Here is a 12,745-nt window from a genome sequence, read left to right as displayed (position 1 = left end):
TGCCGTGTTCATGGGTCAGAAGACTCAACATAGGAAAGATATCAGAATAGGAAAGAAAGTTCTACCACCAGGTGTGGACAGCCATGGCTCTTAACACACACCACGAACTGAGGGAGCTGGTAGATATTTGAGGTGCGTATGTCTGTGGATTTTGTATATTCTTACATGGCTTGATTCAGCTCAGTGCAGTATTCTCCTTTCTCCTCGTGTTTCTTGCCACAAAATAATTGTCCTAGAATAGATCTCATTTTCAAAAGAAGCTTATTTTCAAAATAATTTGACCAAAATACCCCTGTCGATAAAATTACTGTAAGATTTCTATCCTGGTAATTTTAATTCTTGATAAAGTTATTAGCTGAGTGGTAAGATTAGACACGGCTTTTATATTTTTTTTCCATCTCATGTACGTTGTACAGCTTTTCTCGTCCCACTCAGGTATTCACTGTCACTTGAGGGTACAGGTCAGCTTTACCCAAGGGAACATCCCAAAGGTGGTCTAGGATGGCACCTGGCGTCTCTTAAAGCAAGAGCCTCTTGCTGGAATTAAGGGACTGGATGACATAGAAGGTAAAAACCGGGGTCACAAAAGCACGCAAAACAAGAAACGGGGCTGCGATTTTGGTCCTGACTTCACGCTCCTTTGGGTATAAAAGATAAACAAAAGCCTGATTGTGTCCTTCCCTGCTATGGATTGAATCATGTCCTCCAAAATATGCGTTGTAAATTCTAATTTTTTTTTTATACCTGTGGCCTATAATCCCATTTGGGAATGGGTTTTCTTTGTTATAATTAGACAGTATTAGTGCAAGGTATGTCTTAAACCAGTCTATTTTGAGATGCAAAGAGCAGACTAGACACAGAGAAGCAAGCACAACTAGGGGAAGACAGATGCCATGTCGCATGAATACAAGTTGAGAAGAGTCAAGGACCTTCGCTTAGAGCAGACAGAGGGAGACTTCCCCTAGAGATGCTGCCCTGAATTCGGACTTCTAGCCTCCTAAACTGTGAGAAAATAAATTTCTGTCCATTAAAGCCACCCACTTGTGGTGTTTCTGTTATAGCAACACTGGATAACCAAGGGAAACCCCGGTGGTGCAGTGGTTAAGAGCTACGGCTGCTAACCAAAACGTCGGCAGTTGGAATCCACCAGATGCTCCTTGGAAACTAAGAGAGTGCCTAAACCAAAAGGCATCAGGGCTGATGGTGGCAGACATCAAGGTGGGCCCCAGGGGCTCTCTATGCCACACCTACCCTCTGAGTCCATCCTTGGGCCTCAGACCAGCCCAGTTTTGATTCGGTACGTGTGTGCTGTTGCGGAGAGAGAGGCAGGGATTACAACGGAGGTGTGAGGCATTGGGGAGGAGGGAAGCCTGGCGTGAAAAATGTGTGGCAACTATGCCCCCAAATGGCTGATGTCTCAGGACCTTTCACCAAGTTCCGAATCCCCACATGCTCCTGTCTGTCAGTCTGTTTCTTGGAGTATCCCTGGGTGTCTATGGGACTGGAGTCTACCAGGGGAAGGACAGCAAGGACCACTCAAAACGACAGGTGCTTTCATTTGGGCTGGTGCAAGCAGCAGAGTCACCTGTGCAGGAACGACAGCCCTTGTGGCCTGCCAGTTCCACCAGAGTCCTGAGTTAGGAGGGAGCCCCAGGCAAGGGTGGGGAATGCAGGAGGTGAAGAGAGACACTAGGGGTGAAGTGGGCAGAGGAGTTCTGGGCCCTCTCTGGGTGCCTGCCCTGTGCTGGGCCCTTCAGGACCCCAGGATGGTTCTAACCAAGAGCATGGCTGGCTCTCAGCTGCAGACAGCAGCAGGCTGGGGGCTTCCCAGGAATTACAGGCCTGAAGGGCTGCGCTTTACCAGCTCCCTCCCCATCCGGACTACCAGGGCTGCCCTTACACCTGAGCCCTCCTTCCCCGTTGTTCCTGGGCCTCAGGGGAGGGTCCACAGAGGACCCCTTCCAGAACTGACCCTGAAGGGCCTGCCTCATATAAATGAGCTAACTTCTGTTTTAATAAGAATTCTAGGTTGATACCGTTTTCCTATCTCCGCACTGATTTCCTTATGTATCAAGGACATGAATGCCATGTCAGTCATATGTGTGAACACGTTCTTCTTCCCAGCATTTCGTGTGCTCTTTAACGCTGCTTTTCCCAAACAGTTGTTTTTAAATTTGAATAGCTTCCTATGGCGAAGAAACCAGTACTGTTCTCTGTATAAAAACAACTGCTTAGTACACTAGGGACATAGAAACCCTGCCTCCAGGTTTATCAGGGTTAGAGAAGGCCCCACAGAGTGGGGCCGCAGAGTGGGCTTTACTGTGGGTCCAGGATTTGAGTCTCTTCTCTGTAGTTTCCCAGAAAGTCCCTTACCCTCTGGGACCTTCCCTTCCCCCTCTGCAGGACAGTGATGATAATGCCTGCCTCAAATGGATACCACCTCAGGGATTTGACATAACACGCAAACTCATTCTTTATTTCTAAAAGAAACAGAAACTGGGTGTGACAATTGCACAGAACAATGGCCTTTTGGGTGAAAGAGTGTCAGCCCCACGAGGTCAGCCTTGCCTTCCTAGGCCACACCAGGCCTCTCACCTCAGTCAGAGGCCAGAGAAAAGAGGGAGAACAACAAGGATGATAGAGATAATCAGAATCCTGGCTCCTTTGGAGTTTTCATTGTCAGAATCATGGAACACTTCATGAAGGTGTCTTCTGGGATCTTGAGCACAGGCTGGAGGGAGGGAAGGGAGGAGGTGGGGCATCATCAGAGCCAGGAGCCCTGAGTGTCATCCCCAGGCCACCTGGCCTCTGTTCACTGGCCTGAGTTCCCAGACCTCACAGTGGACAGAGTGAACATTTGTGAGGCTCTGGTGTAGTCCCAGTTGTTGTCATGAAGGCACCTGGAGTGGAGGAGGGCCGGGTGACACCCATCGTGGAGACACTGACCACACAAACCCACGACCTAATCTGTGCATCAGAAACATGGTTTCTGTGACATAAGCAGCAGAATGAGCACTGTGGAGCGGGGTGTAAGGGAGAGAACTTTTGGAAACCCCAGTGCCTGTCAGTAAAGCAACAGGGTTTTCGGAACTCAGAAAGTGCTGTGCACCTGTTCAAACAACCCGGTGGTGTAGTATGTACTGAGAATGACAGATGTTCCCTGTGACAATGAGTGAAGTAGAGAAGTAAGTTCCCATCATTCAGTCCCCAGCTCCTCCCAGCTCAGCCCATCCCCAACCACTCCCAGCACTCACTTCTGAGGCCACTCAAGGTTCATCCCAGACTGGGTGGAGGATGCCTGCACCATTTCTGCTGCTTCTCCGAGAAGGTAGGCACAGGGCTGGAGGAGGGTGTGGGCACTGGGGTGGGGAAGGAACCCTGGGTCTCTATGGGGCTGCCGTCCCCCACACACAGTTGGTCGTTCACGATGCGTAGGCTGACGGAAGAATGGGGCCTCAGACAGCTGGACAGAGAATCCCACATCCCCAACAAGGATTGTGCCCCTACTCAGCAACCACTTTCCTTCCGTCCCTTACTCCGCCTGCCTCCCAGACTCCTTGGCTGGTACCCTTTCCCCTCCCACAGAACCTGCCTTTGGAGAAGTAACTCCCAACTGCACTAGATGCATAGGTTACTCCCAACCCAGGGAGTGTTTCACATTCGCCTTTTCCCTTTACAACAGCCTGAGGATGTTGATACTCTAATCCCCGTATTCAGAGGAGGACACTGAGTCACAGAGAATTTGTGTAACTTCACCAAGGTCACACAGCTGGTGAATGCTGAGGTCACGGTGAGAACCCTCTACTCCAGCCTCAGAGCCTACGCTCTTAACCACTGGGCTCGACTGCTCCTGGGGTCTACCTTTTGGAATTCTGCCATATCGGGGAAACCCTGAGGAATTCACCGTCAGCTTCCCACACCATTGGCCCCAGGCTGGGATGAGTGTTCCCATGTGGCACTCACGACAACGACACAGCAGTTACACAGCAGTTACCTGGAGTTGCTGGAAGGAGTAGCGATGAAGATCCGGGTAAAGGCACGGACATGAGCCTGAAACAGTCCTTCCACTTCAAGGATGACAAACAATTCCCCTCAGAGTTGCCCATGCTTTACACGCTCACCAGCAGCTTTCCCCAGTCGTGGTCTTACCTGATACTCCTGTCTTACCCTGAAGGGGGCCAGAATGGGGCAACCCTCTACTGGGAGTCAGGAGGGGGTGTCAGCACTGGGGAGGGCAACCGCAGGACCAACCACCTCCCAGTGATAGGGCCCTAGTCCGTGTTAGGCCCTGTGACACACTCTTCACAAGTTCATTTGACTCGTTTTTCACAGCAGCCCAAGAGATGGGTATTACTAAGCCCATTTTACAAATGAGGAGATTGAGAGGTAAGCAAGTGTCCCAAGGTGTCAGAGTGAGGGACTGGGATGAGAGCCATCAAACTCCACAGCCTGTGTCCCTAACTCATGTGTTGTGCGGAGACAGACAGGTATGGGCTTAGGTCAGACCAGGGTGGGTAGGGGGCAGGGTGGGTGCTGGGGAGCACAGAGGGAATAGGAAGGGAAGGGATCAGGGAAGCCTGGAGAGTTCTGAGAGGGAGTCAGTCGGGGGAGGGAGCACTAACGGACATGGGAAGGGACTGTACAGACACTCACCCTCCTTGAAGGCCCCGCTGACAGAAAAGCAGAGCATCTTTTCCTGAAAGAGTAAAACAGCTCAGGCTCCCAGGATCCCCCTAAGGCCCCTACCCACCTCCAGCCTCTGGACCAGTCTCAGGGAGGAAGCAGGTGCTCACCGTCTGGACACACATGTCCACCACCAAGGAGCTGATGTCATGCTGGGTTCTGGGCAACTCACTGAGGAAGTCAACAATGTCACGTTTTGTGTGTTTCAGCAAATGAACACACAGGACTGTGGGGGGAGGAGAAGAGAAGGGCAGGGGCTGCCTCACTCACCTGACCCTACGACTGACCACTTGACATCTCCTGTCCCACGCATCTTCCCCCTCACACACTTACCGGGGTCTTTGAGTTTCTTTATATTCCTGCTCCCCTTGGAATATTTGTCAAACCAGCTTCTAAGAAAAATAGAGGAAAAGGAACTTGGGTCCAGCCAGTGTGGGCATTGCCAGGAGCTGACCTGGGTGGCACATGGGTTAAAGTGGTCGGCTGCTAAACAAAAGCTCAGGGATCAAACCGACCACCTGTTCTGATGGAAAATGATGTGGCAGCCTGTTTCCATAAAGATTACAGGTTTGGAAAACAATAAGGGGTAATTCTAGCCTGTCCCATAGGATTGAATCATCTCAACAATAATGAGTTTTGGCCTTGTCTCCTGGGGAGTCAGTGGGCCCAGTGCTGACACTGTGATGCTCACGGAACCAGGTCCTCAGGGTTGAAGGGAATGGCCAGCGAGAAGCAGGCCTCATTGTGGTAAGCATCCTGGAGACCCCGCCTGTCCTCGTAGTCATAGATGCAGTAGTACCTGTGGGGAAGCAAAGGGGACGGGCTGTCTGTGGTCTGGGACCCTAAGTGGACTTGAAAGCCCCCCATGAGCAGGCCTGTGCCTGGGTGACCTGACCCATCACATCCCACCCTGCCTCGGGGTCCCAGAGGTACTTACTGCTGCAGGAATTCTAGGATTAGATTCTTCAGGGTCTCAGATCCGAAGATGCTCCCCTGGAATCAAAACGGTTCCCAGAACCATGGCTGTTATCATCTCCTCACCCACCCTCCCCCGGCTCTACTCGATACCACCTCCTCACCTTGCAGACTGGTAGCTTCTTGGAGGCTTCAGTGCCAAAGACAACGGGTGGGGGTACCTCGTGGTTATCCTGGGGAACGGAAGAGGAAATGAGCAGTGCAGACCAGGGAGGTGGCACCGAATGGTCAGGGAAAAGGATGGGCGCAGGAGAGAGGGAGGGTCAAAGGTCAGGGTGAAAGGGCCTTGGAAATTCCATGGGCAAGACTACTGTGATGTCTTCACCAGGGGCTCCCAGAAGCCGGTAAAGAACTGCAGAGAAGATCCATAGACTTTATCAGGTTCCCTCATGGGTCTGTCCCCCATGAGGATTAGGGGTCAGATCCAAAAATCTAACCTGGGCAAAATCTAAGTGACTCAGGGCAGACTGTGAGTCCTATCTGTACCAGCTAGAGGAGTCAAGGATAAAGAAAGACACTTACCAGGCGTAATAACTTGGGGAACAATTCCAGGATGGAGCTGTCAAATATCAAGACAAAAGAGAAAAGCAAGTAATGACACAGCTGGCCCATGTCATGGAAGCATGCGCACCTACACAGGAACACATCCAGGTGTGTCCCACCTACTCTCCAGTGCCGCCACCACTCCTGGACCCTGGGAACCTCTCCCATGGACTCACCCAGAGAGAGCTCGTGGGCCCTCTCTCCATACCCCTCTTCCCCCACTTCCTCCTGGGAGGCTCCCACAGGAGGGCCCTGACCCCCTTCTCCAGTGACACAGAAGCAGCTTGTGGAGCCCAGGCCCCAGGGATTCCTTCCCCTCCTGCCTCACTTACCTCCCTCCAAGTCCCCAGGGAAGGCTCTGGAGGGAGGAGGGAATGGGGTGGGGCCCAGGGCTCTGCTCCCTCACCAGGTGTCCAGTGCTCTGCCAGGCCTGGCCCTGGACAAGACCAGCACATCCCCAGGGATGGCCCTGGATGCTGGAGAGGGAGATGGGTGAGGCAGGCTCAGGGCGCACGGAGGGGGTGAGGACAGAAACGGAGGGCAGGTAGGGAGGGGAAACATAGGGGAGTGGAGACTAAAGAGAAAGAGAAAGGCAAGGAAAGGCAAGGGGGAGAAGCTTACTGTGGGTGCTGGGGATTAGGGAGAAAGGGGGGAAGAAAGGGGAAATGGCTCCCCTGCAGCTGCCCTGTCCTTCATCTGCCCCTGACTGGCCCTGGGGCCAGGAAGAAATGGAAATCAGGTACTTGTTGGGCTGGGGCCCATTGGCCTTTGTCACCTGTGTCATGCTATCTGAGCTGGGCATGGGAAACAGAGCAGCCAGTGAGGCAGGAGACCTTCCCCAGGAGGAAAGGTTCCGGTAAAGGCACAGCATGGGATTCAGGATCTGTGGCCCCTCTTATTAACCCCATCTTCTCCCCTGATGTCTCCTGAACAACTGTGCCTGTCTTAGTTGGCCCTTTGAAGAATCAGACCACCTTGGTCTACCCAGTGCTTCTCTGAAGGGCCAGGCAGGATGCTGTGACTGGGTGGGGGAGGGGGCAGTGCCCCTGAGAGGACCCTCTCTGTATCCTTATCCGACTCTGCCCCCCTCCTCCCACACTCTGCACCTTTCTTGGGAAGCCTTTTGCTCACTGGCGGTGACCCGCTTCTGATCTTTGACTCAGGGAACCCAGATTTCTTCCCCAGGAGAGCCCATTTCCTTCACTGGGCCATAGCAACAGATGTCATGAGAAGATATCCAGCTGGGGCAGGTCAGGGGACCCTTTTCCAGCAAGGGAGAGAGGGCCCATCATAGGACAGGGAGGGAAGCCCCATCTCAGCTCAGAGGCAGGAAGGCCTGTCTCAGAGGAGGCCCTGGTCAGGAGGAGCCTTCACAATCCAGGGCACCAGGATCTGGCTCCAGGCAGCCCCAGTCGGGGAGTAGGGTACAGTCTGGACACCCCTGGCCCAGGAGAAGAAGGGGGAGCCCTGCTTCCTGGAGCACATTTAGCAGAGGCTATGCCAGAGAAGGCTGGGTGGCTGGGTGCAGAGAGGCAGGAAACAGGCCCCAGCTCAGGGGAGCAGTGAGCAGGCCAGACGAAGGCAGGGAGACCTCTAAGGACAGGTGAGAGACAAAGAGAGGAGAGGGCAGGGCACATGGTCCTCCCGGAATTCCAGGGCTGCAGCCTCCTGCAGATGGGCACTATCAGGGGCAGCTCAGGCTGCCGGGGCCAACAGAGGGCACACCTCACCTTATGTTGGTGGCCTTATCCGGGAAGGTGGTGCACGGGGTGTTTCTGCCTGCGCACATCTCTTCTGGCTCCAGCCCTTTCACCTCGTCCAACTCCCCTTCAGACATCACCTGTAATTATGACAAGGAAACATGAATCAGGGAGAGAGCCAGAGGGCCATGCAACCCAGATCCACGCTCTCCCACAGATGGCCTTGCTTAACTCTTGTCATCACCTTAATAAGGCCAACCACCTTCAGTTCAAATCACTCTGGCTATGGCTTCTCACCTCATTTTTGGAGAGGTTCAGGCTCCTGATGTTGGGGGCCTTCTGTGTGGTGTCACGCAGGCCAACCAGCTGGTGGGGTGTGTTGTTGCTCGAGTTGAAGGACAAAAGCTGTGATGAGGGAAGAGCTAGACTGAAGGCCCAAGAGGTGATACCTGGGACAAATGTGCACTCCACCCCATCTGTCCCACCCTCCCGCTCAGCACTGGATCTAAGGCCTCACCTTGGGCGAGTTCTCTTCATGGATCTGGAGGGAGGCAGCCATGCAGTTTCTAAAATTTGGCCCCTTTTCAATACAGTGGATCCTCGCGTCTTCAGGAAGCCAAGAGGAGGGATTCAGAAGGAGGAGAGGGGCCCAGCTGGACCAGCCCCAGCACCAACACCTCCCCAAGTTGCCCCCTAACCCTCCTGCTGCCCACAACTGCCTTAGAATTACTGCTGTCAGGCATACCTGGGTCTGAGTGGACTCTCTGGAGGTCATGAGCTTGCTGGGGGACTTCATATCCTTTGTTCTTGGTCACCTGCACAGACAGAGATGGGGGTCAGTGACTCTGACGCCAGGTGGTGGAGTGGGAAATTGGTGAGGGAAGAAGTGCTGGGACTGGGTCTGTGCGCACAGGTCCTGAGTCTGCATTACCTTTATGAGTTTCGCTTTTTGTGACTTCAGCTCCTTCTGCTTACAGTAGGGTACAGCAGAGGGCCTGGCAGAGATAGATGGCTGCAGAGAAGATAGAAGAATGTGGGTAAATTCCAGGAACTCTGAAACGCAAGATCAAGCAAGACCCATCCCCTAGCCTGCCGTCCTGGCCCTAGCTAGCCCTGGCCATGCTGTGACACAGGCCCTTTCCTTATCTTCATTGCAAATCATGCTGCTGACTTTCTCACAGTGAGGATTCAGGGAGAGGGAGGGGCAAGAGAAATACAGTAAGAGGCCAGACTCCCTGCTCAGCCTGGCCCCTCCACCTGCCCTGTGCCCACTCGGCTGCCTCCCTGCCCTCTCTTACCTCGGTCAGGTTTAAGGGGACACTGCACAGGCTCTTGATCAAATTCTGCATGCACTTCTCATCATATTTTATGCCAGATGGAAACTGAGATCAAAAGAAAGGACGGGAGAGGAGACTGACATGACGGAAATAAAGCTTAAAGAGTCCCAACCATGTGTTCCTTTCAGACCTAAGTCTGAGCCAAACTGAGCCATGCTGTGGGGAGTTTCTCTATCTCTTTGTGAGCAGTTTCCACCTTTGCCTTTAGACAAACTTCCCATTCTCCCTGCCTTCAGCCTCTTCCCTTTTTATTACTTCTCCCATCCTACCTTTAGACCAATCGAGGATGTTAACACCTAGTACAACAAAGGACAAGTTACCAACTCTCTGTGCCCCAGCAAAGTACCTAGTGTCTCCAGGAGCTCAGCACAGCTCCGCCCAACCTGTGTCTCCTGCATATTATGTGCATTTTGCCAGGACACTCACTGTGACCTTGAACCAGCTCCTGGAGCTTCCATCCTGCCAGTCCTCCTCCATTCCTTCCTGTGGAGGTTTTCTGTCTCTCTCCATATTCCCATGGGTTTGGTCTCCTCTGTGACAACTGCCTCTCCAGTAGTAGCTTGGGATGGCATATGGTGTGCTGTGGGGATGTGGAGAGAAAGAAGGTGTCCATGAATGCCAGGAAAGTCTTCTAACACCTCACTCTACTGATTTCAAGGCTATAACAATATTTGCCCAGCCGTTAATCTGGTCCCAGCATCGCCCACTCTACCAGGTTGGAGAGGAGGATTGACAGAGTTACATACAGGGTTACCTATTCCACTGGTTGGTACATGCCACCATGCTGAGTGGTCACTTACTATCTTACTTCAGGGCTCACGTGGGCATCACTCATTGCCACGTCTCTATCTCGCTCCTGGTGTGATGACGGATGAATGCTGGGCCTGACTTGTTGAGACCAACTATCATATCTCCTTTGTGAAATACCCCAGTGTCTTCCTCTTCTTCGAAAAGGATTAACTTGATGACTATCCGCTGAAATGGAGAACAACATATCAATGGTCCGAATGCCAGAAAAAGTCCTGTGAAAACACTATGGCTAGTGAAGTAATTTCACTGACTTTTAATAATGTAGAAAGAAATACAGTACAGTGGTGCAGAGGCTGAAAGACTTCACCGTGGCTCCTCTTCCTGGGATATGAGAGGTCGGGGTCATTCACAGCCCAGGAGAGAGCCAGCACAGCAGAGGGCCTTGGGCCGAGGGTCCGGTCTGCGATGTTAGTCTCTGCTCTGCTGTTTCCAGTCTGAGTGACCCAGGACAAGTTGCTTAACATCTCTAACCCTTACCTCCCTCTTCTGCTCTAGGGGAATAATAAAACCTACCCTGAATATTTGGTGCTATAGTTCAAGGATCAAAGGCAAATTCACCACTTTGACTTAGAGAAATGAAAGCTAGGTCTAAAGAAAATACCCAAAACGAAGCCTGGAGAGATAAAATGATGGAGAATACCAAAGGAGGGGGCAGGGATATAGTGAACAAATCTAACACGTGTTTCATTGGAGTCTGGAAAGAAAAAAGGGGAATAGTGGAGAAGTAGTATTTAAAGAGATCATGTCTGAGAAATTTTCAAAACTAATAAAGAGACACCAAGTCAGTATAACCATATTAATAAGACAAAAAGTAAACTTTAGGACAAAAACGTTACTAAAGAGGGATAAGAGGTTCAATTCCACAAGGAAATAATAATAAAACGACTCTAAATCTGTGTGCACCACTGAACATAGAAGCCAAAATGTACACAGCAAAAAGTGACGGAAGTAAATGGCGAAATGGGCATGTCCACAGTGACAGTGGGACATTTTAACTGAGTGACGGATAATACAGGTAAAGTCAATTTTAGTTAGAAGGAGAACATTTTAAAAACATGAGAAACAAAATTCACTTGCCGACATAGAACACTGCACCTAACAACCACACATGAACTTTCCGGAATAGATCATATGCTGGGCCATAAAACAAGCTCCTGGAAACTTCTGTGACAGTGATGCAATCTATCTTGAATGGTTGGTGTAAGGATTCCAGGATAACGGTGAGTTCCCAGCCCTTCCCCCACTGAACCCACTGCCTAGGCTTCACAGGCTCCGCCGCAGCTCCCCGCCCCTGCCCCGCACCTTCGCAGCCCTGCGACCAGCAGTTTCTAACTGCAGCTTGGCCTGACCCTGCCTCAGCCCTAACCTCGGTTTGAATTTGCCACCGGAATCCCCCATGTCCGCAAACCAGGATCTTGCTGCATACGCAGGACCTGAAGAGCCGTGGTCCTAACTTGACCCCAGACTTGAACATTGTCTGAGAGGAAGATGTTCTCAGGCACACAGCTGCCCCCAAGCCCATCTGTAAAGCCAAAGGTTCCTTCCTTTACAACATGACACAGCACCTGGATCTCCAAATATGGACATGGGAGGGACCGGGGGTGTCAGATTTTGGGCACCAATCCCTGTCCCCTGGGGACTGGAGGGCATAAAAACTCCAAGGTCCCCTGGGGCAGGGAGCCTGTGGCCTTTTGGCTGCAAGGCCGCAAGCTGCTCCTTGTTTGCACAGTGAATTTCCATTTTCTGTTTCCCGTGCAACTGGTGGTGTGGCATCTGTCTTATTTCAATAGGCTAATAGGACAGGACGAGAACCCTCATTCAGTTACGCCACCTCTAGTATAAATCCCAAAAATGTTAATTTTCAACACCCCCACCCCAGGCAACACTTCCTACTCCCCAAACTCTGAACCACTTGACCCAGGCCTTTCCCCTCAACCAGGCAGAAGATTTCACCTCAACCAGGACCAAACCACAGGAAGAGAGGTTTTCCATGTGGAACCATGACAGGGGTCTCAGGGCCCACTTGACCCCCCAACCTCAGGAGAGTGGAAAAGTTACCTGGGTACTCACCACCCCCCATCTAAAGGGGTCTGCTGTTATCTAGTGCGGTGGGGGAGGGGCCCAGAACCCCTCCTGCCTCCTGTGCTGACCCACTCACCCATGGTGTGGCCTACAACCAGTATCCTGTCACTACTGTCCTCACAGGAATTTCCTGAGGAGAATCTGTCAGGTCTGGAGCCTGGGGTGTGGGGCAGATCCAGGAGGGCTGCTGAGGAAGGCGAGAGCACTCCCCAAGCCACCTTATCAGGGCCACAGGAGAGCAAGATGGAGTCCTCACAGGAAGTCTCCTCCCCAAAGGCATAGAGAGGAGACCCCTGTGGGCCAGAGGAGACTTAACTTCCTGTTCTTATGCCCCCTGAGTTTGCTACTAGCCTGACACCCAGGGAGGCGTTCCCAACTGAGCTACTCCCCTACCCCCAGCTGAGGTGGTTAACTAGAGTCAGGAGGCCTGGGGCTCAGCTATTGTAGCTACAAACTCAGGGAACTGAGGGTAGGCTGTGCACCAAGATCTGTGTCTGTTGTGTTACATCGTGTTCCTTCGTTCTGCAAACCCAGGGAACTCTGAGGGCCCGTTGCGCTTGCTACATTACATCAATTTGTTCATGTATTCCTCACAATGGGGCCGTGAATGCAGAA

The 12,745-nt window shown here is 52.1% G+C and overlaps 1 protein-coding gene across 1 annotated transcript; it reads right to left on the bottom strand.

Annotated features, from left to right (window-relative positions):
- Positions 1-2,647: 2,647 nt before the first annotated feature.
- LOC135228947 (nuclear RNA export factor 1-like) lies at positions 2,648-11,446 on the bottom strand. The gene is made up of 21 exons (XM_064278463.1): positions 11,351-11,446; positions 9,200-9,283; positions 8,833-8,913; positions 8,647-8,716; positions 8,419-8,507; positions 8,199-8,306; positions 7,932-8,041; positions 6,945-6,995; positions 6,823-6,830; positions 6,608-6,677; positions 6,181-6,289; positions 5,763-5,831; positions 5,621-5,676; positions 5,375-5,482; positions 5,017-5,075; positions 4,794-4,909; positions 4,654-4,696; positions 3,995-4,067; positions 3,305-3,436; positions 2,840-2,900; positions 2,648-2,731 (listed from the first exon to the last, which is right to left on the bottom strand). The coding sequence occupies exons 1-21, from the start codon at positions 11,444-11,446 to the stop codon at positions 2,648-2,650; spliced, it is 1,677 nt and encodes a 558-aa protein (XP_064134533.1).
- Positions 11,447-12,745: the final 1,299 nt, after the last annotated feature.

Source organism: Loxodonta africana, chromosome X (assembly GCF_030014295.1).
Source record: "Loxodonta africana isolate mLoxAfr1 chromosome X, mLoxAfr1.hap2, whole genome shotgun sequence".
Classification (NCBI taxonomy): domain Eukaryota; kingdom Metazoa; phylum Chordata; class Mammalia; order Proboscidea; family Elephantidae; genus Loxodonta; species Loxodonta africana.
This window is presented reverse-complemented; position numbering and strand designations above follow the sequence as displayed.

Bases quoted from the DNA above. Each gene is read 5' to 3' on its own strand.
- LOC135228947 (XM_064278463.1), bottom strand. From the start codon at position 11,446: ATGGGGGATTCCGGTGGCAAATTCAAACCGAGGTTAGGGCTGAGGCAG. The intron at 5,677-5,762 runs GTGAGGAGGTGG...TTTTGATTCCAG, and splicing joins AGAAGCTACCAGTCTGCAAG to GGGAGCATCTTCGGATCTGA. The intron at 4,910-5,016 runs GTAAGTGTGTGA...CTCCCCCCACAG, and splicing joins AAAGAAACTCAAAGACCCCG to TCCTGTGTGTTCATTTGCTG.